A 25,716-nucleotide genomic window follows, 5' to 3' on the forward strand; every position below is an offset into this window, starting at 1 on the left:
CGTTTGGACTGAAATATTATTATATTCAAATGTTATAGGAAGTAAATTCAAATATATATTTTTGAATTACGAGGACGGCAGCAAACGGCACTGTACTCGACATGTGGCGGTTGGTAGGTCATGTTCGTGTGATCATGGTGAAGAAAGGCACAGTACCATTAGATTAGTGTTTGTTTGCAGTGAGATGTAGTTAAGAAATGTAAATTAATTGACTTATAAAGGCCCATAACTTTACAATAATCTCTGAAATAGTGGCAGTAATAATCGTATTCCTTCTGAGAAAAACATTCCATCAGTGTTTCTCAGACTTTAAGAGATTTGTTCAGGTCGTTAATGTATTTCATAAAATAGTTTAATATAATAGTATTCTGGCAGGGATCAGTGCAACAAAAGCAGTAACAGAAAAGAAAAACAAACATTTCATACATGCATTCACACAAAGGCTTCCATTTTGCAATTATTCTATTACCTTCCATAACACAAAAGGGTCTGTCACGTGCTCCCTTTTTCTCACACACTCAGATCAATCCACCCCCACCCCTTTAAAAACAAAAGTGCATTTCTAATTCACGGACAACCCCTCAAATGAATCTTGGATGACTTGGGCCTAGCTTATGAGTTTGGTCTGCACCTTGCTTCTCATTTTAAAAAGCAAACCATTTCAGAATACAACCCACATTGGAAAAAGATATTTGCAGAACGCAACATTTGTTGGTCAATCATTTTGTTGAAGTCCTTTAAGAAGTCTTGAAAATATATATTCCATTATGCCTATAAACGTCAGATTATTGTTTTTGCAGTTTCTTGTTACTGACAAAAGTCAGATTTGTTGTAAATTATTTGTTTGTAAATTGTGCATCAGGTTTGAATCCTGGATTTTGGATCAAGGCACATCTGCTGATTGAAAAGTTGCACTGGCTCTACTTTATGATACATTATTTAAAAGTGCATCTTAAAATTGATTACCTGTTCAAAGTGCATTAAAGACAACAAGGACCCTTATTGTAATTTTAGAAAAAAAACACATAAGAGCATGCCTGTAATGCTGATACGTTCTCACTGTACCAGTGCCTGTTAAAAATGTTCATATCACTTTCATGTAACTGTCTTCTTTAGCTTCTGTGCAGACCAAACCCAGCCGGGTCGCTGTCTCAGTGTAGAAATAGGTCTGTAAAGCAGGTCTCACTCTCAGTCGAGGACGTGCTCACCACGAACAATGTGGGAAGAAAACTCATAGCGGTCCTGGCTGCGGTGGCCACAGATGTTACACTCCAAAGGCTGGCGGAAACCGTGGCAGCCCATGTGGATCGTATACATGACATGGTCCAGGAAAAGCACACGACAGTGGTCGCAACGGAAAGAGCGCACGGCTCGCCCCTCTCCATCTACGACACGAAGCGACTCCCGAGAGGTAGAGGAGGCCGCCGCAGGCGAGATTCGAGTGAGCGCGTCACCAGAGGGCCGCAGGGCCGGGTGGCCAACATCTTCTCGTTTCACCTCCATGTCTTTGGCGTGGCTGGGATTGTGTCCGCACCGGCTCCTGTGGTGTGCAACAGGAGGAGGTGCTGGTTGATGGTGGTTGGAGTGTTGAAGATGGTGGCCGTTGTTACTGAGCAGGGTCGGAGTCATCGCCGTTCTGTTGCAAGGCTCATCCGCCATGCTCTCTGTATCCGTAGAGTCCTGGCAACCGTTGCTAGGCGATTGTGCGTGACTTCGGCTCACTGGCTGATCTTCATGACCCTCCGCGGCCTCCCTTCCACCTACAGCTACAGGTCCCAACTCAGCCCCAGTCCCTGAGCAATCCATCCGTGGGCCAAGAGCGGCAGAGACGTGAATGGAGCTATTGATTGGCCTGAGTTCTGATAAAGATGAAGGGTGAGTCGTGAGATGGTGTGGAGGCTTCCGTGTGTCTGATAAACCTCCACCTCCATTTCCTGCCACACCTGCATATTCTCCTCCCAGACTGGGGAAGTGTGGGGTTTCAAGGTCACCTGCAGGCATTTCCACGTCTTTATCCGAACCAGCGCTGAGCTCATAAGGTGCATCTGGAAGGTTGAGATGTAGGTGCGTCTGTCCTGCAATTAAGAAACACAATCTCATTATACTGTTCTGTGGAACTCTGGGGAGAAAACAAAAATAAATACATGGGCAGGCAATTTGCTCAGGTAAATGAACAGCCTGCAAAGTTATTTGGATTCATTCTGGATGCCAACATTAGGTTGGAGGTTATGGTGAATGCGTTAAATTCAAAAAAGCATTTGAATTACAGTGCTTTTGTATTTAATAAGGTTCATGAGAGACCTATAAATGGTTGCTTGGTAATTGTCAAAATATACCATTTGTCTTGATTTCACAGCTCTGTTGCACAGCCATGTGTAGCTGCTACCAATAACCCTCAAAACAAAGCATGGAAGTTCCCTTATTTACTTTGACATTTGGTTTGGCCAATCCTACAGCTATGAGACATACAAATGTAAAATGTCATATCTCTCCAATTCAACCAATTAAACTGCTTTCAGTTTCCTCAACTTGTCCACATTGAGACCAATTGCTCACCTACAAATTTTTGTGGTGTGGATCTCTTGCGTTTGGTGATGCTGTTGGCGAGCCGATCGATAAATGCCATCTTGTCTGAGGAGGGTTGCAGTAGAGAGTCTGGTATAAACTCTAGCTCTCTCATCTCCTCCCCTGTGTAAAGTACAAACAAACTGCAATGTTATTTTGCGGGTTTACTTATAACCCAGACAGCATTTATCCCAAATGTTTAAGTTGTGTCCTGGTTTTCAACATTTGGACAGAAGAGAAACTAAACCAGGGGTTGTGTGTGCAACAATCTCTTGGTGCTGATATTTACAAAACCATTTCATAATTTTTCAGTTATTGTCTTATTTGTAAGTGTGGTTCTTTTGACAGGTCATATGCATGAAAGTTAAAGAACCATACCTGGATTTTGCACACAGGAGGGCTGATGTGACTCCAGACTCTGTAAATAGCTGTGGCAGCGTTCACGGTGCTCCTCCAAGGTGCTCTGCTGCTTGTAACTACGGCCACAAGAACTGCACTTATAGGGCTTCCCTACAGTTGGAGAAGACACTGGGGAGAGGGGGGGGTTGTTGTTTTCCCAATATTGTTCACTATCATGAGAGAATAATGATCAAGCTTGAATTTGTCCAACCTGCATGAGTGCGAAGGTGGCCAGTGAGCGCGTCTCGTCTTCGACAGGCATAGCTGCAAAAGGGACATTTAAAAGGCTTCTCTCCTGAGTGCAGCTTGATGTGGCGGAGCAGGTTACCCTTTTGAGTGAAGGAGGCGCCACACTGATTGCACTTGAATGGTCGCTCACCTGCAGACAGATCGTCAACCCAACTTGTTTGATTAAATCCAATGTGTCAGGTGCATTTGGTCTAGTGTCTTCTTGGTCTTTCAAATGAAAAAGTTTAGCAAGGTATTCAAAATATTATCAATCATCACAGCAGCTTTTTTGTTAATTTCTTGTGTCAACTGATCGGTTACCTGTGTGGCTGCGTTTGTGTACCATGAGAACATTAGGCCCAATGCAGAACATTCCACAGATGTCACACTTGAGCTTTCCATTTGGCAGTCTGGTCGCTCCAGCTTGCATGGTTTCAGGATTGGTGAGCTCCCTGTAGCCTCCGACTTGCTCAGATCCTTTCTCTGGACCTCCATCCTCTACCCGCTCCCCTCTTTCATCTTCCGCAGTGCGACCTGGGTCTTCATCACTGTACAGCTCCACTTTAATGGAGTTGGCTACAGACACACAGGAGCGAAGATAAATAAATCCCTAGATTAGATTATGCGTCAACCAACGTGTGGCCGGACTCAAGAGAAAGAGACAACAGAGTGTGCACAGTCTTACATGTCATTTATATACACTAGGAATTGATAGTTTGATTTCTGTAAAATAAATTAATTCCAAAAATGCCTATATATTGTTGCACAACATTCGACTGATCACAGTAAGATTCTATATTACTATATGTTGCATTATGGGAGGAAGGATATGTGACCTGAGGAATAATTAAGGTTTGGGGCTTTTGTGAATCATTACCTTGTCTGTTATGTGGGATTAAATGTATTTCACTGACCGCTGAGGGAGCGACTGGGGGAAGTCTCCTTGCTGTTTGGTGTGCTCACTGTTGGACCTCCAAGAGCCCCAGAAAACTCTCTTTCCATTGAAGAGTCCCCACTAGCTGCAACCAAAAAGGAAAGCAAAGCAGAATGTCATTTGAACACAATTCAAGTAAGTTCATATGTAATTTTAAAAAAAAGAATTCTACCTGATGTGTAAGACCGGCCATTGCAGTCATCAACATCCATACTAGTTTAAGCTGAATACTGAAATGACAGTCATGTAAGGTGTTAAGATTTAACGGTATGATCTCTAACATATTCACTCAAAATTAACATTACATCAATCCTCATTAACGCAATAGGAAAACAGACAATATTTACAAGTTGAGGTCAAATTGAAAACCACGTTATGAAATGAAAACCTATGTTGCACGTCAACTTAAATTGGTATAACTTATGTTATGATAAACACTTTCAATGACCTCCCAAAAGGAAAAAAAGCACTCAAATCTAGAGCTAATGTCAGCTAACAACCATACATTAATAATTGCAACCATACCTAACTGTAACAATTCCACTAACGTGTAAGTCGTAAGTTAATAACGTTAGGTTGACCAATGCAAACATTGATAAAGTAACTTGATGTTGATTCAATCTAACGTTTGGGTCATCTGACACATGTCAGTCCAAAATCCAGATAATAATAGAGAGGAGTTTACTTTGACGTTTAACGTTGCATAACGATGGCGTTGAGGTAACCTGCGTTTACAGGTCGGCCTAGATGGCTAACGTTAGCTTACTTCATGTGACGGAAATTACCATTAGCTAAGTTAGCTAAACTCAATACACAGTTACACCAATCTGTCATTCTGGACAGCTAGCGTTACCCCACAAGGCAGTGGGCCAAGTTACAGTTCATTAATGTGGGCAATGGCGAAAGGTAGATAACGCGGAATTGTGACATCAATTGACTGAGAGACGCTAAATTGGACGGTCAAGTCTCTAACGTCTTGTTTGTTGCTAGCACAACAAACCAACGTTAGCCTGAACTGTCTCGGCTAGCTAGCCACCACTCAATGTTTCCTAAACGGTTGCTATGGCACCCACCCCCTCCCTGATGCTATGGCTAGCCAGCCAGTTGTTAGCTAGCTAGCTTGCTCTCCCTGAAGCCCTGGCGCTGACAATTACAGCACAAAACAGCAGAGTCAACTATATAAAAAAGGTACTTGTTGTTCGATTTTTCCTGCTACGGTGGCATTACCTGTGCCTGTCAGGTCCGTTTCAGTTAGGTTATTCTGTATTTTCATCTGCCTGTTTATGACGGCAGCATCTCCCGACAGCGTTTACCTTTAGCCCTATTTCCGGTTAACCACCAGGAGCGAGCAGCGTTTACGCTACCTCCACCATTAATCTGCTTCAACCTTAACATTGGTTAATATTTATTTAACATGCAATGTTACACATATACACAGATGCATTATAATAAATAATAAATTGGCTGGCTTTTAATTAATTAAGACTTAAAACTGAGGAGACAACTTTTGTTTTCTGGTGGCAGTTTCAAAGTTTGAAATGACCCCTTAAAAGGATCCAAGATTATTTACAGTTTATAAACAGCAGGTCTTGGTGTAATCTGTCGCATCCGCAATGCTTGAATAACTGACTATGTGACTTTTTCTATGTTCAGAATAAAGCACAGTGTTGACTCAAAGCAGGGTTGGTATGATAGTATTCAATGACACCTCAGTTTTGTTCTCAAATAAAGCATACCGAAGTAACATAACTATAAATGACGGAATACAAGATATTTCAATACAACCTCCCTTGTTTGCATCAGCATCAGTTTTACTTTGTTTTAACAACATGCCTTTACATGCTGTTGGGGCCTTCAACACGGACCATAAATAAATATAAACAATTAGTAGTAAGTTCAAGTAAATGAAATGCACATTTATGCTCACTGTTTCCTGTTTAAGACATCCATCACATTTATCTACATTTTCAACATTGCAAAAGACCAGTAAATATGATTCAGAGGATGGGTGGATGGGTGGTCTTAAAATGATTTACTAGCATAATGTTGGACTCTGTATTTCACCAACAAGAGGTAGGTGAATGTAATATAAAATAAAAAATCTCTGGTGCCATGAAAAAAAGAAAAGCCATGGTATTTTTATGTAAAATTATTTTCACACATAAACATGCTCTTCTTGCTATTTCCCTTTAATCACCAAAAGAGATTTAAATCCCTATTTGGCCCAAAAGAAAAATAGCATTATTTAAATATGCGTACACCGTGGGTGTATTTGTGTATATCAGTCCTTCGGTAGAACGGTCATATAAGGACAGTGTACTTAACTGAAGACATAAAGCTATTTAACGTCTTACACACTAATCCCAACAGCGTCTTCTCAGATGGGTTTTCTGGGATTAAAATCTTTTCAGATGACGCTGTGACAGAATATCTGTCCGGGTTACTTTGATTACATCGACCAACTTCCCATCCATACTGTTGTGTAATGAATCAATGGAAACCATGATACGAAGGACTCAAAAATGCCCTGGTGATTGTGGCCTGGAGGTCACTCTGGAAACATCGAAAAGGTCTAGCTGAAAGAAACAAGCTGGGACGCACAAAGAGTGACCTCTGCTGTACACAATGCGCGTCCATGTCAGTTGTGACGTATTGCCTGGTTTTACGACGGTGCGCGCTTACACAATGACAGTTTCCGTCATTTTGACTTGCAAATCGTTACCGCGTTGAGCGAGCGTGTTTTTTTTCCCATTTTTATCTCAAATGTCAATTTCATAATTTAAAACTTCCGATCCTTATCGATTACAACATCAGATAAAGAAATAGATACTTTTTGAGATCGGTACAAGTTGTACTCGCTCCACTTAAACTCCGAACTTCCAGCTCGAGGCCCAGCAGAGAGCTCCAGCAGCAGCTGAAAAGTTTGTTGTTGTCACGTGATGTGAGGCGAATGTGGCGATAAAAGTTTGCTTAGATAGTAAAAGCCGGTGGCGTACTTTCATATTAAAACACCTGGAACACAACATTGACCAAAATGCCCCAACCGAAACATCGAAAGATTGCTGTTATAGGTTACAGATCTGTAGGTGAGTAAAGCACGCGAGCTCGTGTTCAGCTAATGCTAGTCAGCTAGCTGGCTAACATGCTAACGTCCTGGCTTTGTTTTCCTCTTCGCTCCATGCGACACGAGCAACGCAATGTTTCCCGTGTTCCTGTTTTTGTGTGTGTGTGGTGAGCTGTTGACCACTAAATTACACGTCCGTGGTCTATGTTGTTGTACAGCTGTATCCATCTGTTACTAACGTTGTTAGTCGTCATCTGTTATTGGAAACACATTTAGCGACGACATCCTGGTATAGAGCCAATTGGTGTGTCGAAACTTAACTTAGTAGAGTAGCGTGTTTTACCAAAAACACCGGGTTCATGACGGTCATCTTGCAATCCTATTCTACCAACCCACCAGTTATTCTAGTCTTTATTAACTGTAATATATTCTAAAATGTTCTTGCGTTGCTGGTGTTTTGTATGACCAATCAGATTCGGTGTTAACTAGAATAAATGTATCTTTATTATCAATTAGTTGTATTATACTCGTCATGTATTATACATGTTACTCCGATTGTATCACCAAGTTGATCCTCTGGAATGATCATTTTTACAGATTTCAGTAGCCTATAGTCACCCTGTGTGACCCTCTCTAAATACCTCCGCTACAGTATGTGATTTATTGTGTCCAAAACCTTTCCCTGATCCACCCACCCACTGATAACCCACTATGACGTTTCACATGAAACTGATTGTGTAATGTCTTTTTTTCCCCCTCTAGGTTGTCATTAATGGCTTTAAGCCATTAAATTCTACACAATACTGGCACAGTATTTGTGAATGTGTTTTTTATATTTCTGTAGAGGATTAGTATAAAAAAATGTAAACAAAATGGTAGTTAAACTGTGTTACGTTTCTTTGCCTTGCACAGGAAAGTCATCTCTTACAATACAGTTTGTGGAAGGACAGTTTGTGGACTCCTATGACCCCACCATCGAAAACAGTATGTTTAATTATAAGTTTAAAAGTCGCCATTTTTCTCTTAATAAAAATAAATGTTTTGTAAAACTATCCCTCTCTCGCCAGCTTTTAACAAACTAGTCAGCGTGAATGGTCAAGACTTCAATCTTCAACTGGTTGACACAGCTGGACAAGTAAGTTGTTCATTTACTAACTCTTTACTTGACATTAGTGCTAAACTTTGTTTTAAATTTAACTCTTGGTTTGAGATCAACACTTGATCTCATCAGAATTAATCTGTTCAATCTTAATATTTTACCATAAGTTAAATTCTTGAATTGTTTAGTTCACATTCAAGCGAGACGTCATAGCGACACTCGAATGTCCAGTTGGGCGTTACAGTGAATCTGGGGAGTCAGCGGTATTCCCCATGCCCCATTGCCCATATTACTTGGCTGTAACTGCTAATTTAGGATGGAATAATGATGTCAGATCGTCCGTTTGTATTGAAAGTGGTTACTATAGTGCTATATTCTAAATCTAGCTCCATTTAATAATGCGTTGTGTTTGGTAATCGTCAGCCCCAATACCATGTCTCCCCTCTGTCTGTAGGATGAGTACTCGATTTTTCACCAGTCACACTCAATGGACATCCATGGTTATGTCCTAGTCTATTCAGTGACTTCCAGTAAAAGGTAATTGGATGATTTTGTTGTAACATCTGTATAATTAGTGTGTTATTTGCTGTTAAAGTCTTGAAACACTAAGAGGTAAACAACATTGAATGTCTTAGGATTAATGCCATTATGGTCTCATTTATCCACTTACCCTAATCATAAAACATTAATCCTGAACCAAAAATATTTTCAATGGTTAAACCTGCTGTTGTGTACACATACAAGCAGTGGTCTTTATATTGCCTTACTTTGCCATATAAATAGGTTTATATTGTTCCCTTTCAGGCATATTTCATAGTGTGGGGGTCGTTGGGCTGGCGTTGTATTGCAATACTAAGTTAGTAATTAACACAAAGGTTAGTTTCATACTGAACACTCTACTCACAACATTGTCTTGTCTTTGTCCAGTTTTGAAGTTGTGCAGGTTCTACATGACAAGCTGCTAGACATGGTTGGAAAGATTCAGTAAGTTTAAAGTTGGATCCGTAAAATAAAATGCTTCAAATTCTTTGTTTTCTGCAACTTTGTTTTTTTTTCTTCTTTTACAACTATTTCTTATGTTTATTTTTAGGGTGCCAACTGTTCTTGTAGGGAACAAAAAAGATCTCCACATGGAAAGGTGAATAATTTAACTTTTTTTAGTTTACTTATCTGCTGATATTTTGTGTTTTTCTTGTCCAAACCAACAATGTATTGCATGTGTATCCAAATATCCTTCATACAGGGTTTCTTGTGAGTAAAATCTTGTTTTGATTTTATTTTCCAGGGTCATCAAGGCAGAGGAGGGAAAGATCCTTGCTGATTCCTGGGGTGCTGCATTTATGGAGTCCTCAGCCAAAGAGAATGAGGTAATGATGGACGTCTCGTTAAAAACCAACTCATCCATGCGGTCCCATATATATTCTGACACAGATTCACACTCCAATGGAAATATTCTTGAAATGCAGACGGCTGTGGAGGTTTTCAAGCGGATCATTTTGGAGATGGAGAAAGCGGATGGAAATGGACCCCCGGAGGAGAAGAAGTGTGCTGTGATGTAAATGTGTATCCAGGACATCATAAAAGCTAAATTGCTGAAGACAGGAGCCAAAACTTCACCAGCTCGCCAATCGAGATCTCACCGACACCGTAGAAGCCGCAGTGGAATCTTTCTGCTGAAATGTGATATCTTATTGATTTACATAGCGATTCAACTGCCCGGCCAGTTGGTAAACTGTGCCATCAATTGTAACCAAAGGCAAGAAGTTTCCAAGAGCAAGATTTGTTTTTGAAAAAGAGTCACAGTTAGTGAATTCTTTAAATATTGAAACATTATCTATAACTTGGCTAAATCTTGACTTTGATCCAACTGCTAAGAAAACATGATACTATCAAACAAATTGGTCCAGATCCATTACATTTTTTCTTTGTGAAAATATATAAGTAACTATTTTTAAATCTGATGTTGGAGACATCATTGGCTTAACTCATAACTCTTTGGGTAGTTTAGTTAATGTACATGCAGGCCTGGTTAACCTTATTAAGGACTGGTATTATTTCAACAGTGATGGAGAGTCAAAATTCACATTGCTTTAAATGTGTTAAAATGTCAGTACCCCTCACAAAACGGTGGATTTCTTTGAACAACCTTGAATGAGATTTTACTCAAGACGTGTCACTGTTTCCATAGTTCTTCTCTCTGTAATTCTGATCAACTCTTCGGGTACCTTTTCACCAATGAACTTCCAAGCTGCGTCTTTGCAATGTAGGAATCTGTAAATCCAACTCACATTTTCAGTTCTTCTGCTAAGCAGATTTGGCTAATCCTCTGTTTATACAGTTCAATGTCTCCTTATTCACTGTAATAAAGATGTTATCTTATGGACAGACCTCAGATAAATTTAGTATAGCTTGAAATAGATCTTTGATATTTACCAGTTATGGCCTTTTTATACAATTAAATTTAGAATCTTAGAGAATGGTTTGATACTGTTGGTTATATTTTGCATGGTGCAAGGTTGCGCTCCCGTCAATATCCTTATTATATTCCTAAAAATGCAATATAGTCAAGAACATTGTTGAGTTGCAATTTTGTGATTGCATTTTATCACTGCACCAAGGCCATTTAAGTGGGTGGAGGCTACAGAGTTAGCTTAGTAATCGCATTTTGATGTGATGGGTTATGCAGGCTTGATATAACCAAGCCAGGATGGCATGCAGTCCATTTCATTCTTATGGTGGACTTTCGTGCACACTGTCAGAAGCTAGAGATCCTCAATGTCTTGTTTTTTCTAGATCCAGTACCCTTACAAAGATGTGACACAATGTGGATTTCCCCTCATAACCCTCATGTTGTGCTTGTGGGTAATTGTAACTTTTATCACGTGCTTGGCTCAGTAAGTAGTTGATTGATTGATGATGGTTGAACAGAAGCTGGTGACGCTGTGTCTGGTGCCTTACAGTTCCTCAAACTCCCTCATCTGCTGCCCTCCATGACTGAAGGTGCTCTTAAAGTTATTTTTTCTTTCTTTCTTGTTTCTTTCATTCTCCTTCTGTTGACTTGATACCGTTGTGCAGGTGTGCACCTGAACACCAATATGCTCTTGTGGGTCATGTTAATTCACAGATCTTGCTGTAAACAGTTTTGTATATAAATAAATCTGTTACTCATTTGATGTGCTGATCTCTGCTGTTTCATTTACTGCGATGGGTTCTTATTCAGACTTTGACACATTACAATTGTATAGAGGTATAGAAAGTCGACGTTGTATGGTCGACTGCAGACATTCATTTTATTCATTTTTATAAATGCTTACAGACATTCAGCCTAAGGCCCAAAAGATTAAAAAAAAAGATCATGTAGGAACAGGAGTCGTCCTGCGGGCTTTGAGCTTAATACCACAGATCTTTTAAACTTGAAAAAGTGAATTCGAAACTAACGTGTGCAATATATTCACAACGTGGACACAAATGCACTGTGTCAAATATATTAAAAGAGTCGGAGTTAACTAACTCCAGAAGATGGCAGTAGTGCAGAACGAGGGATACAGTCTGACATTAAAACACAAAGAAGAAGAAGAAGAAGAGCGGCCGATCATTCATCAGCTCAGTGGCTCTTTGCGAGAAGGAGCGGAAGAGCTGCGCGGTTTGGATCCTACCTGCTGAGAAGGGACCGACCACAGGAAGGAGACTCGGCGAATGAAATATGGAGTGTGTAAGTTGTCCAAGACGGACTGCTGGCCTCTACAAACCGCTCTCCGAGTAACGCGACTTCTCCAGGAATGCTAATGGTAGCCACCAAATAGCTAACCAAGCTAATTCTTGGCAGAGTAACTTAACGTTAAGTTTTAAGAGGCTAGCGCGCTTCTTAGTGACGGTCGGTTGTCAACCGTCACCGAAGGCCCGTATTTCCCCCTCAGTGCCACTACGGTTTACTATCATTACGTTTTGTGTCACACAACGTCAAAGTTAACCTCAGGTCAAACCACTCAAACGTTATTAGGCTGCTCCGTGTCAACAGACTGGGACGCTAGTTAGCCTAATGCAAGTTATTTATATTTTTTCTTTAAAGAGTTGACCTCGACACCCTCTAGTTTTAATTTCCCCAACGAAGAATCGTACATTTCAAAATAATATTTCACAACAGCTGCAGCGCCACAACTAAAACACATTTTTACAATGCGCTCTCAAGTTAAACAGATTAAATGAGCTAATTTGTTGACTATTAACGTCAGATAAAAAGCAGCACTCTAATGTAGCTTAAGCCTCGATTAGCGAGGCAGTGAGTCATGTGTTGTGTCAGATATTCGGGGTAATGCAAGAAAACGCCTTTCAAACAGCGGTAAACTAAGGCTTTTAAAAAAACAACTTTTTTTTACTCACATTCCCCTTTTGGCTTCAATGCATTTCAAGATTCCAGTGGCTATGGATGATCTCGAGGGCAAAAAGGACCCGATCATAGAGGGTAAGAATTTATATATAGATCTCAGAAATATTGCTAATTAAAAGCAGTGATCAGTTCTTTGAATAAAAATAATACAACTGTCTCATTCCTTCAGACCCGGAGCACAATGTGTACACCAGGTTTATGAAGTCTCACCGATGTTATGACCTTGTACCGACCAGCTCCAAACTGGTTGTGTTTGATACATCACTTCAGGTAAAATAAAAGCTTTGAAACAAAAAATGTAATAATTTCACTCATGAGCTCATTTAGACTTTAACGTTGATCCAATTTATTTTACAGGTCAAGAAGGCGTTTTTTGCTCTGGTGTCTAATGGCGTAAGAGCAGCGCCTCTGTGGGACAGCAAAAAGCAGTGTTTTGTTGGTGAGGGCCGTTCTCATTTGGCACAGCTTTGCTCTATTCAAGACTAAATAAACAAAAGACTGACTCCATTCTGCTCATGCATCTCTGCAGGAATGCTGACCATCACAGACTTCATTAATATTCTACATCGCTACTACAAATCTCCATTGGTAAGATGGTAGACACCAAATGGTTATCGTACTCGACTTGTTTGATGATGTGTAACATTTAATTCTCAAAGTGAGATAAAATCCTAAATATGACAATATATGTGGACGACTGTGCCCTTGGCAATTTTCTATTGATATCACAAGAATGTTGTTTTCTTTCTTGGTTCTTCTTAAATATGTGAACTATTTTTATATTCTTTCAGGTACAGATATACGAATTGGAAGAACACAAAATTGAAACATGGAGAGGTGAAAAGGTTTAATATGTAATGTATGTATTTTCATTAACTCTTGTCATCTTGGTCTTGAATATATTTTGTCTTTGTTCATAATAGAGTTGTACCTTCAAGACTCATTTAAGCCGTTGGTTAGCATATCTCCCAATGCTAGGTGAGTTTTTATTTTATTTTTTAAGATTAATGATTTGTCTCACCAGTATTTCCAGACAAATGCATTTTGTTTGTGTAGACTTCTGATCCGTACTTTCTGTTGTCTAAAGAAAGGTGCTGGGAAACTTGAGGTTTTATTTACGTCATGATATATATCTTACAAATCCTTTTCTTAACTTTCAACTATTGCTAAAACTATCTTAGCTATTTTTACTTCACTTTTTTTATGCAGCAATCTTACCTCACAACATGCTGTGATTAACTTGTTCCTTTCGGAAACTATTTGTATCACAGTTTGTATGATGCAGTATCATCTCTGCTGAAGAACAAGATCCACAGACTGCCGGTAATCGACCCCCTGACTGGGAACACGCTCTACATTCTCACTCACAAGAGGATCCTTAAGTTCCTGAAGCTTTTTGTAAGTGCCGTAGCTGCTCTCGCATTGAATACTTTTCAATTATTTTCACATTATTTTTCACATCCGTTCCCCTACCGTTTTAATGAAGTGTGGTCTGCGCAATATCTTGTTATTCTTTCCAGATATCAGAGATGCCGAAACCCTCGTTCTTGAGACAAACGCTAGAGGACCTGAACATTGGGACTTTCAGGAACATCGCAGTGGTCCGCTCTGACACGCCGCTCTACACGGCGCTCGGTATTTTTGTTGAGCAGCGAGTGTCGGCGCTCCCCGTTGTTGATGACAAAGGTGTGTGGGCTGCTTGAAATGACGTCCATTCTGCATTAATGATCAAAGAACTCCTGAATTGTGTTTGTCTGTGTACTGATCTGCTGCCTCTTGCAGGTCGAGTGGTGGATATATACTCAAAATTTGATGTCATAGTAAGTTGTCATCTGACTTAATAATTTTCCAGGATCACAGTTGAGCAATATGACAATTTATAGAAAAAGACCATATGCTTTTTAAAAATTAAAGCAAAACACATGCTTAATGGAAAACTCAAAATTTATAGGATTCTTTTGGGGATGTGAAAATCTCAACTTCTTAGGTATTTAATTCACTGGATGACCCACAAACGGATCTCATGTGATTGTTTTAAACACTTCTTTACTAATCTACTTAATAGATGCAGTATAATGATCAGTATTGCGGTAAAGCATTTCTCAGCATCACTCCGCTTTGCCTGAGAGAATAATTCACTACCTGGATTTGAAATATTTCCTTCAAACTAATTGGTCCGCCATCTAAGAATGAGAGACATTTTCAGACGCTAGACTTCTGTTTGTATAGAACCTGGCAGCAGAGAAGACGTACAACAACCTGGATTTGACGGTGACCAAAGCGCTGAAGCACCGCTCGCAATACTTTGAAGGCGTGCTGACCTGCAACCGGCACGAGACCCTGGAGGCCATCATCAACCGACTGGTGGAGGCTGAGGTGAGAGCCGGACGCCACTGGTTTCATGTGTTGATGCATTCTTCCTGCCAAAGGAACGGTAAAGGTAACGTGATGGTTCCGCGGTGTCTCCTCCAGGTGCACAGGCTGGTGGTGGTGGACGAGCAGGATGTGGTGAAGGGGATTGTCTCCCTTTCAGATATTCTCCAGGCACTCGTGTTGACTGATGGAGAAGAGGGTAAGTACAATCTTGTAACCGTCTTAAGATTTTGGATGACATACATTTGTATTTGCTACAACAAAGTATTAAAGTACCAATAAAAGCAGTGTAAACATTTTGTGTTGGAGTTACACAAAGTAATGATTCAATTTCTCTGTCCATAGGCACAGCTTAAAGGAGTCATCCTGATGGAAATGCGACACAGTCTAAAGAGGAGGGTGGAGCAAAGGGAGAAAGAACGGGCATGTAAGAGTGTCATATTGACAGTACATTGAAGTATCCTCACCCATTCCCTGTAATCCGGCTTCCCATAGTCACACATGAAGACATCTCCCTCCCTGCAGAAATGTGAAGCCTTAGCGATGCAGCAATATAAAATTGTAGCAGCACAGACATACAGAAATTCTTGTTAAAGTTCCAAGCTACAAGAGACGGAGGCGAGAGGAGCTGCTGCCTCTGAGAAGACCAGGCGTCATTCCCACTTCTGTGCTTGTTGATTTACGTGCAGTAGAGATCGACCATTGACTAGATCAGTTTTTTTCCCCTGTAGTGTGAATTGGGATCAGTTGGAAAAATAACTGATTTACCTGTACTGCCTTTGGTTGGCAACAGTTAGATTTTTGATAAGACGGCTGAAATCTATATGCACACAAAGCCGGGGAGTCATTTTAAACGCTGTGTAACTTTGATTAACAATGGGTGCATTTTGACATTTGCTTGAAACTCAAACTCGTATTCTATGTATATAGAAATGTTGTTTTCCCAGCTTTAGTTGTTATTCATCTAGTTTGATTATTTTAACAGAGGTGGGGATTGATTTCTTAATCGTTTTTATTTCTCTTTTTATACACACAAAGACAAACTTCATGCCACTGAGCTCATTTATGAATCTGCGGTTAGTGGACTGTTAATTGTGCTCTATCCTGCCGAAAGGCACCAGCTCTGGATATTTTTGGATTTCATGTTTTGCCATTTGGTTTGTGCTGTCAAGAATAACAAATCTTTAATGTCCATTCCATATTTTACTTTTATTTTACGGTTTGGTTACTCATATTGTGTGTTGGCATCTGTTGCTTTCAACGGTGGAAGATCTCACCAGCTTCTCCCATCATTTAAAATGTAAGCCAAATTAACACTTTGGCATTATTTGTTTTCTGATTTAAAATTTTTGGAGTCTAACAGTCAGTAATGAACATAAAGTGCATTTATTCAGCATTTTTTTTGTCCGTTGTGTTCAGGAACTTAATCAAAATCACCAAATACCAGCTTTCCATCCTTTTCTTTTTCCTAAAGATGGCCCATGGGAATGTTTGTTTTGGTAGATTTCAAATGGAAGGTGAAGAGCTGTATGGACATGCTGTTTTAGTAGTAATCTGCATTGAGATTATAAGCAATAAAGTTTCAGTTTGTCTAAAATGGCATTGTTAAGTGCTTCCATCTGATATTGCATAATGTATAAAGATGTGGAGAAAGATTTACACAGCACACAGTACACAGCTTTTTTGGCCAGTTGGGGTGAAAAGAAGCTCTGGAACCTCCACGTGGAAAACCTTTTTAAACAAGGTCGCAGTGGGTCATGGGGAAAGAAAGTAAAATAAATAGACGCCACTTAGGAAAACATTTGCATTTATTACTTTATATTAGAATGTACATATTCACGCCCTGAACTTTTTTTTTTTACATGCAGTTGCCTATTTGCCTCACAGCCTCCTATTCTTCAATGGGGGTACTTAGAGTAAGATATTATGCATTCAATAAATTGTGAGGCAGATACAATTTAATGACCTCATCGCTGTATAGATACGATCAGTTGTCAAACTGAGCCCCTCAATCCTTTCAAGTCCAGTCTATTTGTTCCAACAAACATCCTGTGAGTCTTGAACAGTAAGGAGTCAGCAAGTGGTGGTCAAACATCGGAGGAACTACATTGAGACATTTCAGTAGTATTAGTTTCAACGTTTCTTCTCCCAAAGAAAGAAAAGGTAATGTACTGCAATCGGTTGGCATGGTTTGTACAAACAGTCTCATTTTTCAGTGGTATGATCTTAGATAAACACTAGAGGCCGTGACCAGATGATTCTGAGAACAATTTGGTTTTAATGCCGTGAGGTCAGTAGTAGTGCACATGGGACTCGCAGCATACAAATATAAATAACACACACGGTACCTCTGGAATTTGCATACAGGTAATGACGAAAGTACACCTCTCATGAAAACATTTAGACTGATTAGCTCGAGGGAATAAATCCACAATCCAATTTGTAGATTTAGGAGGTATTGTATGGTTAACAAACAGGAGCTGTAATGAGAAACATTGATTAAAAATCAAATACTGCTCTGCTGTCGTAGAGGGCTGAAGGAGAAAGTCAACACGTAGAGCAATGTCGCTGCAGAGGTCAAAAAGTAGATCGGTACACAATTCTGTTCACAAGCTGCAAATCAAAAAAACAAAAAGGTGATATAAAGATTCAACAGCCTAAAACATGACTCAAGTATCGACTTACAAATGTAATGTCACATTTACAAGTTCTACCTTATAGTAAATGTGCAGTAGTTGTGCCCCGAGGTGAAAAGAACATTGGTCATGCTTCAGTATCCAACTGTTTTTCATATTCCTGGGTTAGTGTGTTTAAAAAGGGACCCACAATGGAAAAAAAGATTGTCCTGTATTAAAGTACAGTGTAAATACGACTATCTGAATGTCGGCTTGTCTGAGGGCAGCCAGCAACGTTTGCTCTCGTGGCAGATTAAAGTCTGTATGTGGATCCAGAGATGATTGAAACATCATTATTTAAATATTCTTCACATTCACTTCACGTGTTTTCTTCAGAAGTGTGTCATCAAGGGTTGATTGGTAAGCATGCGGAAAACCTGAGGTGTACAACAGCTTACGGGCAAGTGGTCCAAAGGCTAAACCGTGTTTGGCAAGTTGCCCTAAAAAAACAAAAAAAAACCTGGTGACTTTAAAGTCTTAAAACACCTCGTAAAGTAAACAAGCTGCAGTTGCACAAACTGTCTCAGCTGCTTTGTACATGCTTACAAAGTAGTCAGCAGACCACTAAACAACACACCTGTAGCAGAAACAGATGGATTATTCTCTATAATCAGTTTGTAATGTACCTGGATGCTTTAGGTGGCAAATAGAAACCTGCACAATAGCTTCATAAACGCCCAAATATTAATAACAAAATCTAGTTATTAAATACCAGAATGATCAAATGTACGTTAAAAATCCTCCCAAACCCACCAGCTTGACGAAAACCGCAAATACTATTTCTTAACTCTCGAAGGACTGTGATCAGAAAGACCTTGAGGAAATATAAGGAACTGCTGTTCAAAAATGTTAATCACACATCCTGCCACCGATTGCATACAGGTACGCAGGTAATCCCGGGTGGAAAGGAACAAAAAGGGCAGCAGTAGCTGAGGACAAGACAGGAAAGGTGTTCTTGGTAGTTTGGCTGGGCAAGCGAGGTAGGGTTTGTAAGAAATCAAGTGGCTTCAAAACTGGCAGGAGTATCAATGGAGTAATATTTTACAAAGTGCACATCTCCGTCCAGTTCTCCTACTTTGTGCGTCCTCCATAGGGCCCAGCCCCGTCCCCGTCCTCCTCTTCCTCCTCCTTCTCCTCCTTCTCCTCCTTCTCCTCTTCCTTCTCCTCTTCTTCTCAGTGTCACACAGTCTGGAGTCTGGTCCCGCTCGGGGCTCTTTGTCTGTGCAGCGCTGACTCAGACTTTGAGGTCCTCTTCGATGCTGAGCTGGGAGAGGCTCTTCTTGATGCGTAGGGCCGTCAGGCGGGCCGCTCCATTAGCATACCAACACTCCCTCATGATTTTGCCCATAACCCGCAAAGCCTGCAGCCGCACAGGGGAGGGGAAGCAAACAAGGATCAAGAACCTACAATACAGTATAAATGATTGGGATGATACGAATGTGGAAGTTGAGGCTTGGTTGAAACAACCTGCCCCTGTAGGAAGCGTGTTCGATCAACTAATTTGGCTTCAGCGTGTAAATTAATATATAAATGATAATTCTGTTTATTGCATCATTGGTTTTATATAATGTAATACAGTTTTTTTTTTTGTCAGTTTCCAGCAGTAACTCACTTAAGTCACTGCTGAGAACTGGTAAATTCGATTGGACAGGAAGCAATCCAAACAAATAAAGAAAATAAACAATCCCCGAAAAAAATCATAATTATTAGCAGCCCTTAAATTGTTTGAATAAAGAACTAACTAAATAACTGGGACGTACCCACTGATGTATCGTGCTCTAGTTGTAAAGAAGAAGCGCTGCTTAGTGATTTCAGTGTTCCTAGAACTCAGCAACTAATCTTATGTCTTAATAACCCTCTGCTGTGATTGCAGAACTTAAACTGTAACATTTCTGCTTTAAACAATTGAAGGAATGGATACATTTTATACCTCATAGCTCTGCCACCAATTGGGGATGTTGGGTCGTAACTTTTGGTCACACACCAGCTTTCTCATCTCCTCTATGGTGGGATCAGAAGGTACCAGGTCGTAGTAGGGCAGCTGGTACTCTTCATGGATACCTGACAACACAAGACAACGTCAGGGTCTGATCATTTGCGAACATCAATACAAAAACAAAAGAAAAATCAAATAACAGGTTGAGTATCCAGAGTAAAAACAAAAGAGTCTGACCTCCACTATTACAGCGGCGAGTAATCTCCCAGTAGACCAGCCCCAAGGCATAGATATCAGCACATTTGAATGAGTCAAAGTGTCTCATATTGATAGTCTCGTCCAGAACCTCTGGAGCCATGTACCTGAGATGTGAAAACAATCTTTTTTTCTAATCATGGCTGCAGATAAAATGATTTTCTGGGTAAAGTGTCAATGGATATCTGTGAGAATGGACGGTCAGCAGCTGCATGCGTGCATGTTGACACAGACCTCTTGGTGCCCACCCTCTGGTTGGGCGCAATGTCGATGGTGTCTGTGGCAGAGTCGTGCCGGACGGCCAAGCCCAGGTCAGCGATGGCGCAGGTGCAGTTCTTCTTCACGAGGATGTTCTTGGACTTCAGGTCTCTGTGGGCAATGCCCGGTTTTCCTACCGAAATATAAACGTACATGTAAGTACTGTATAAAAAAAAAAAAAATTCTTCTTGTCCTATTTTTCCACAAGACTCCATTTACTTATCTTTTCCCATTGAGCATGAGCTGAAATCTTGCAATAAACATTTACACAAGATCATCATTTATTGATCCATTCCTGTTTTATCTTCTATTCATATATTTACAGCAAACGATGTTCAGTCTTATAGTGTTATTTTTGTGGGTAACAAATAATCAAATTCTACTGTGTTACTGTGACATATCCTATCGATTTATCAGCTCCAAGGTCAGTTGTTAACATCAGAGGCCTTGTGGGGCGGAAACACAAGGATCTGGCTTCGGAGTGGAGCGAGCACGAGAAGCGCTGAAACGTGTCGCAGTCACCTTGTGTTCCTAGAATCTCCATGTGCAGATGTGCCAGACCGCTGGCGGCTGACAGTGCCAGTTTGATCATCCCTTCGATATTGACGGAGTAGCGATTCAGGTAGTCAAACAGAGAGCCGTGCTCGTGGTAGTCCGACACCAACCACAGCTGGGTCCACGTGCCGTTGTCTGGGAAGGAGGCGGGAATAGAGACGGAAACGATACGTTTAAAATGAGAATGATTCATGTTCTCCATGACAAACAAATGTGCCGTCACTGTTTCGCACCTTTGTTGTCGGCCGCTATGAAGCCTAGGATGTTTTCATGGCGGAGCATGATGGTCTGATAGATTTCCGCCTCACGGAACCAGGAGCGCTCCTCTCTGGACGAGAAGATCTTCACCGCCACATCACCACCTCGCCAGCGCCCTCGCCACACCTCCCCAAAACGCCCTTTGCCAATGATCTCTTGGAGGACTATTGTTCTGGCCACGGTCCGCTGGACAAACAAAGGCAGGCCTGTTCGGAAAGGATGAGAAAAGTCATCAGAGCTTTTATGAAAACAATTATAAAAAAAGAAGAAGAAACTGTGTAAACTGCAACTTGAGTGCCGGCCTGCAGCTACTACTCCCCGCTGTGCACTGACCGGAGCCTGAACCAGACGTGGACAGATCGTAGATGAGGTCCTGCAGGGTCCTGTCTTTGGTCATGTAGAGGGTGTCACACGAGGGGTCCTCCACCTCTAACCTTTGCCTGTGGCTGTAGGCCCTCTGGTGGTACTGATATAGGAATGCGCCCATCAGCAGCAGCAGACACAACAGAAACAGCGGCCCTGCGATCACAGCAACTAGTTCCACTGGCCCCCATGAGCCACCTGGGTCGTATCCTACTCCGAGACCTTATTGACAGGATAACAGGGGGGGCATTAGAATAAAACATCTGGCACAGAGAAGATGAATGAAACGGACATTGCTCCTTGATACCAACTCCTTGGTGTGCTTAGCAGGATGACCTAATGCTCTCGACAACAATTGACTCTTCTTCAACTTCAACTTCTGTTAATTATTCCCAAATGTTTAATAAATAAATGCTACATTTCCTAAACTGAAAGGCTTTTCCTGTAAAAAAAATCAGTGCTAGTTTGTCCTCGGCCCCACCTTTGATCCAGAAAATGCATGACCTTCGCCCTTGAAACTGTTACATAACCTGGCACAATAATCATTAGAAGATAACCTAACACACTACTGATGGGACACACCCATTTTCCATGAGAATCCCCTACAAGTCTTTTAAAGGCTGGGGATGAATTCTATTGTTTTTTACTGTCACACTAGTATTACATTAACTCTGTATTTAAAATGTATTTGCTCCGAGTGTTACAATTGACTTATATTTGTGTTCAGATGTTTAAAAAAATAAATAAACTTGAAGTCCAGACACTTGGTGAAAAGTTCTCCAAATGTGTATTCTGCGCGATACCTGACAGAGCTCACCTGAGGGTACTTTGAGGTCAATGTTGTTGCAGTAGTTGGTGTAGCAGCAGTGGATGTTGAGGAGGCCCTTTGCACTCAGGCAGTAGAACGGTTGTCCAGGCGGCACAAGATTGTCTCGTGTGATGCAGAGACGGATGTGCTGCTCTCGGCCATCGATGAAGGACGTGGAGGCCATGCAGGCACCATCGGTCTCACACTGGGAGCCGGTCTTCTCACACTCCGCAGTGGAGCAGTTACACCGCAGAGCTGGAAATGTAATAGTTTGTATGATTAAAAAAAAAAAAAAAACTACAGGGCTTAACAAAACATATCTTTGTAGCCGTGCAGGAACTTTCAGTACACAGGATGGGCAGCTAATAGGGAAAGTTTACATTACTAAGCAATGTGCAACATATGATGCCCCCAGAACATAAAGGACAAGAACTAACAATACTTTGTCACTGATGAACCCCTATACGGAGTGTGGCGTCTCACTTTCTGATGACACAGGATGGTGGTTGCATAGTTGGTTTGGTTTTGCGGCAGGCCCGCTTGAGGCAGCCAACTCACGAGGTTAGAGAGAAAAATCTCCCTCAAGAGTCTCAATCTCCTTTCAGATGAACTACAGAGGCAAGGACAGATGGTTGGAGGATGATGCTGGTGGGGAAATAAAGGAAGTGCTGGAGGTGGGGTGTGTTGGGCTGGCTGGGGATTTTGGGAGGATGGGTGGAGAGGTTGTGTGAGGACAATATCATTTGTAAAGAAGAGACAGACTTCCTCTTTCAAATTGAATAATATCATTAGGACACAGAAATGATGTGACAGTCCACTAATTCTGGAAAAGCCGCTTGTGGGTTCCCTGTAGAAAAGGGCAGAGCTAAAGAGCCTGTGTTCTTGCTGTCATAATAATCGCAAACACATGCAGCTCGGCATCAGTATCTTGTAGGTCAGGTCATCTGGTGCTGACTCATACAATGCAAACACCTACTTGACAGATGCGGGAAACAAAACAAACTGATGAAGATAAATGATGACTAAATATGAAATCCATGTCTATACATGTCAGAAAACTCCAAACCACAGATTGAACACATACAGGCAACATCCTGACCACAGCAGTGCAATTGTGCTGAAAGTAAATTGTAAAAAATAGGGTTTTGTTAACCTTTAACACAGAAAAGCATTTCCGAGGTTATGAATCACTACCTCTAACCCAAGTACACAGCAGTTTCTTCCACTAATAGAATTCCGCTGCATTCTACAGCACCGGCTTGTGTCTTTCCGTTTCCGACAATAACATCTCCAAATAAGAGGAGATGTTTACACCCCGAGCAACAACTGTACGTTCCATACTCCATACTTCCATGAAATATTCTGAACAAAATCAACATATTCACAGTGAACTTCGTCGGGATCCAAAGGGCTGTACTGTTTAGTTAAGAGGAGTTCCTGGCACTGTTTTACTACTCCACAAGTTGCAACGACAGAGGAAACATAACCTTCCTGTCCTACTGGCGGTGGGCGGGTTAGATGACATATACTATTTATACCAGAATAACTATATTTTAATGATGTATTACTACTACTAATAATAATATCACCACCAAATGATATAGTAATCTACCAACAGATAAAGTAAACGTGTTAATATCCACAACATTTATCTTTACTTCAAAAAAGTCTTAATCTGCACAGCTTTGCCTGGAGGCGATAATAAGGCATAATTAATGTTTGACATTTGAGCACTCTGAAAAACTTGTCTAGGAGCAATAACATCCACATTGTTATCCAAACAGGACATGTCTAAATATAACAATGCCTAAATCAAAATTGTGATGCAAAGAGGTGATTTGAAACATTAGCCGACAACAATGTATTTAGTTCATTTATTTTAAATGGGCCACAGAGGGATTTACAATGTGTACACATGCTGTCGGACACCGGCCACAGTGCGATAACAGAGATGTCATGTGTGCACAATGAACAACATGAAAGGTTTTTACAATTCGTCCAATGCATATGACAGAATGAGTAACGTTAAATGAAACAGTCATTCATTTTTCTACAAAAATCTGTGCTGCACTGACCGTCCACAGTTGTTTCACCGGAGCGGTCGCTACACAAACACCTTTCACGTTACTGCTGATCCAGTCGTTAGCCGCACCAGCTGCGACAGAGACACGGCGAGGTACCGTGGCTGGTCACATTTAAGTTAAATGACAGCTTGTGAAGATCATTCCCGGGTTTAAACAAATGAAGGCTGACCCGGTTTCACGTCTGTGCGTCAATGAAACGTGTCGTTCCGCCCGCAGTAACGTTAGCTCACCTAGCTAACACCTAGCTAACACCTGCTAACGGCAGCTAGCAGCTAAGTCCGCATTCACAGCGGCGGCTCATGACCAAAACAAACAGAAATTCACTCACCCTCGCATGTTCCGTACAGGACCACCTGGACAACAACCACGGCTACCGAAATCCGAAGGTTAGCCATGATCATTAAACTCCCCGTTCATCGCATTAAGACATTGGCTGTGAGGTTAGATGGTGCGTGATTGTGACAGATAAGCCCGGCTGTCAGGGAACAGTCGAGCGCACCCACGTGCTCCACCAGCAGGGGGCAGCAGAGACTCAGGCCCGATCAGCACAAAGTATTTAAACCAGTTTGTCCCCAAGAGCAAAGTCTGCGTATATATATATAGCCTAATTTGTTTTGTTTTTTCACATTTATTCACATACATGTTTGTATGAGCAAGGATTGCTGTCTTCAGCATTTGGACATTACAGTTAACAATGAGTTTACGGTTTCAGTTTTACAATGCAGTGTGATGTTCCTTTGGTAGATAATGGTCGTTTTCCTTTTGGACCTTAAACCCTTTCACAGTGTGTGACCACTTTTCATATAATCTGAAATTGTGATGACATTTTCATATGAAGCACATATGGTGGAACAATACGAAAAAATAAAATGACCTGCAAAAATAAATATCTGTCTCTTCACCTGTTAAATGTTAGCTACTACTACTACAATAGCTAATTGCTAAATCTTTCTGCCTGTTTTCTTTCCTGCTGGGGCTGGAAACAAGGTGATAGGTGTAAAACCCAGAGAGTGAGCTGAAATAGACTTAAAAACTGAGTTTGGTGATAATTTATCACTACGAGTCCCACCTTTCACATTACACGTTGTCGTTTGAGCCACTGTTAATATGACAGTATTGATGAATGCAGTTTTAAACACCAATTAATGAATGAATTAAATTAATTTTTCATTTTTATTTTTTATTTTTCACAGTACGATAATAAGATATATATGATCATGTTCACACATATATATATATATATATATATATATATATATATATATATATATATATATATATATATATATATATATATATATATATATATATATATATGAATACATTGTTGGCATTTTGATGCATGTTTGCTCCATACTGTACAATATTTACAATTTATTGTGGTTAGCTATTTACAAAAAAACACCACACATAAAACAACATTTCATAATAATACAAATGAGCTATGATATAGCTATATTTTTATGGTATATATT

The 25,716-nt window shown here is 40.6% G+C and overlaps 4 protein-coding genes across 5 annotated transcripts; 2 read left to right on the plus strand and 2 right to left on the minus strand.

The window, feature by feature from the left end:
* Positions 1-334: 334 nt before the first annotated feature.
* LOC120835368 (zinc finger protein Eos) lies at positions 335-5,513 on the minus strand. Of its 2 annotated transcripts, XM_040204247.2 has the most exons (8): positions 5,354-5,513; positions 4,299-4,356; positions 4,107-4,211; positions 3,514-3,768; positions 3,176-3,343; positions 2,944-3,093; positions 2,557-2,688; positions 335-2,075 (listed from the first exon to the last, which is right to left on the minus strand). In XM_040204247.2, the coding sequence occupies exons 2-8, from the start codon at positions 4,336-4,338 to the stop codon at positions 1,189-1,191; spliced, it is 1,737 nt and encodes a 578-aa protein (XP_040060181.2). In that variant the 5' UTR covers positions 4,339-4,356; positions 5,354-5,513; the 3' UTR covers positions 335-1,188. The 2 variants fall into 2 exon arrangements, with proteins under 2 accessions (XP_040060181.2, XP_040060184.2); XM_040204250.2 differs by lacking the exon at positions 2,557-2,688 and having other exon boundaries at positions 5,354-5,505.
* A 962-nt stretch (positions 5,514-6,475) lies between these two features.
* On the plus strand, positions 6,476-11,462 carry rhebl1 (Ras homolog, mTORC1 binding like 1). The gene is made up of 8 exons (XM_040204257.2): positions 6,476-7,212; positions 8,103-8,174; positions 8,258-8,325; positions 8,744-8,826; positions 9,217-9,273; positions 9,380-9,427; positions 9,575-9,656; positions 9,756-11,462. Exons 1-8 carry the CDS (start codon positions 7,161-7,163, stop codon positions 9,846-9,848), a joined length of 555 nt encoding a protein of 184 aa, XP_040060191.1. The 5' UTR covers positions 6,476-7,160; the 3' UTR covers positions 9,849-11,462.
* A 297-nt stretch (positions 11,463-11,759) lies between these two features.
* prkag1 (protein kinase, AMP-activated, gamma 1 non-catalytic subunit) lies at positions 11,760-16,646 on the plus strand. Its single transcript, XM_040204254.2, has 13 exons — positions 11,760-12,001; positions 12,700-12,751; positions 12,846-12,946; positions 13,034-13,115; positions 13,206-13,264; positions 13,468-13,513; positions 13,600-13,654; positions 13,948-14,074; positions 14,197-14,362; positions 14,459-14,496; positions 14,906-15,052; positions 15,149-15,248; positions 15,395-16,646. Exons 1-13 carry the CDS (start codon positions 11,993-11,995, stop codon positions 15,403-15,405), a joined length of 993 nt encoding a protein of 330 aa, XP_040060188.1. The 5' UTR covers positions 11,760-11,992; the 3' UTR covers positions 15,406-16,646.
* A 193-nt stretch (positions 16,647-16,839) lies between these two features.
* LOC120835369 (activin receptor type-1B) lies at positions 16,840-24,794 on the minus strand. The gene is made up of 9 exons (XM_040204251.2): positions 24,570-24,794; positions 22,167-22,412; positions 21,320-21,571; positions 20,962-21,192; positions 20,696-20,863; positions 20,150-20,306; positions 19,898-20,022; positions 19,655-19,785; positions 16,840-19,084 (listed from the first exon to the last, which is right to left on the minus strand). The coding sequence occupies exons 1-9, from the start codon at positions 24,640-24,642 to the stop codon at positions 18,959-18,961; spliced, it is 1,509 nt and encodes a 502-aa protein (XP_040060185.1). The 5' UTR covers positions 24,643-24,794; the 3' UTR covers positions 16,840-18,958.
* Between the last annotated feature and the right edge of the window lie 922 nt (positions 24,795-25,716).

The sequence above is a fragment of the Gasterosteus aculeatus genome, chromosome 17 (assembly GCF_964276395.1).
Source record: "Gasterosteus aculeatus chromosome 17, fGasAcu3.hap1.1, whole genome shotgun sequence".
NCBI lineage: Eukaryota > Metazoa > Chordata > Actinopteri > Perciformes > Gasterosteidae > Gasterosteus > Gasterosteus aculeatus.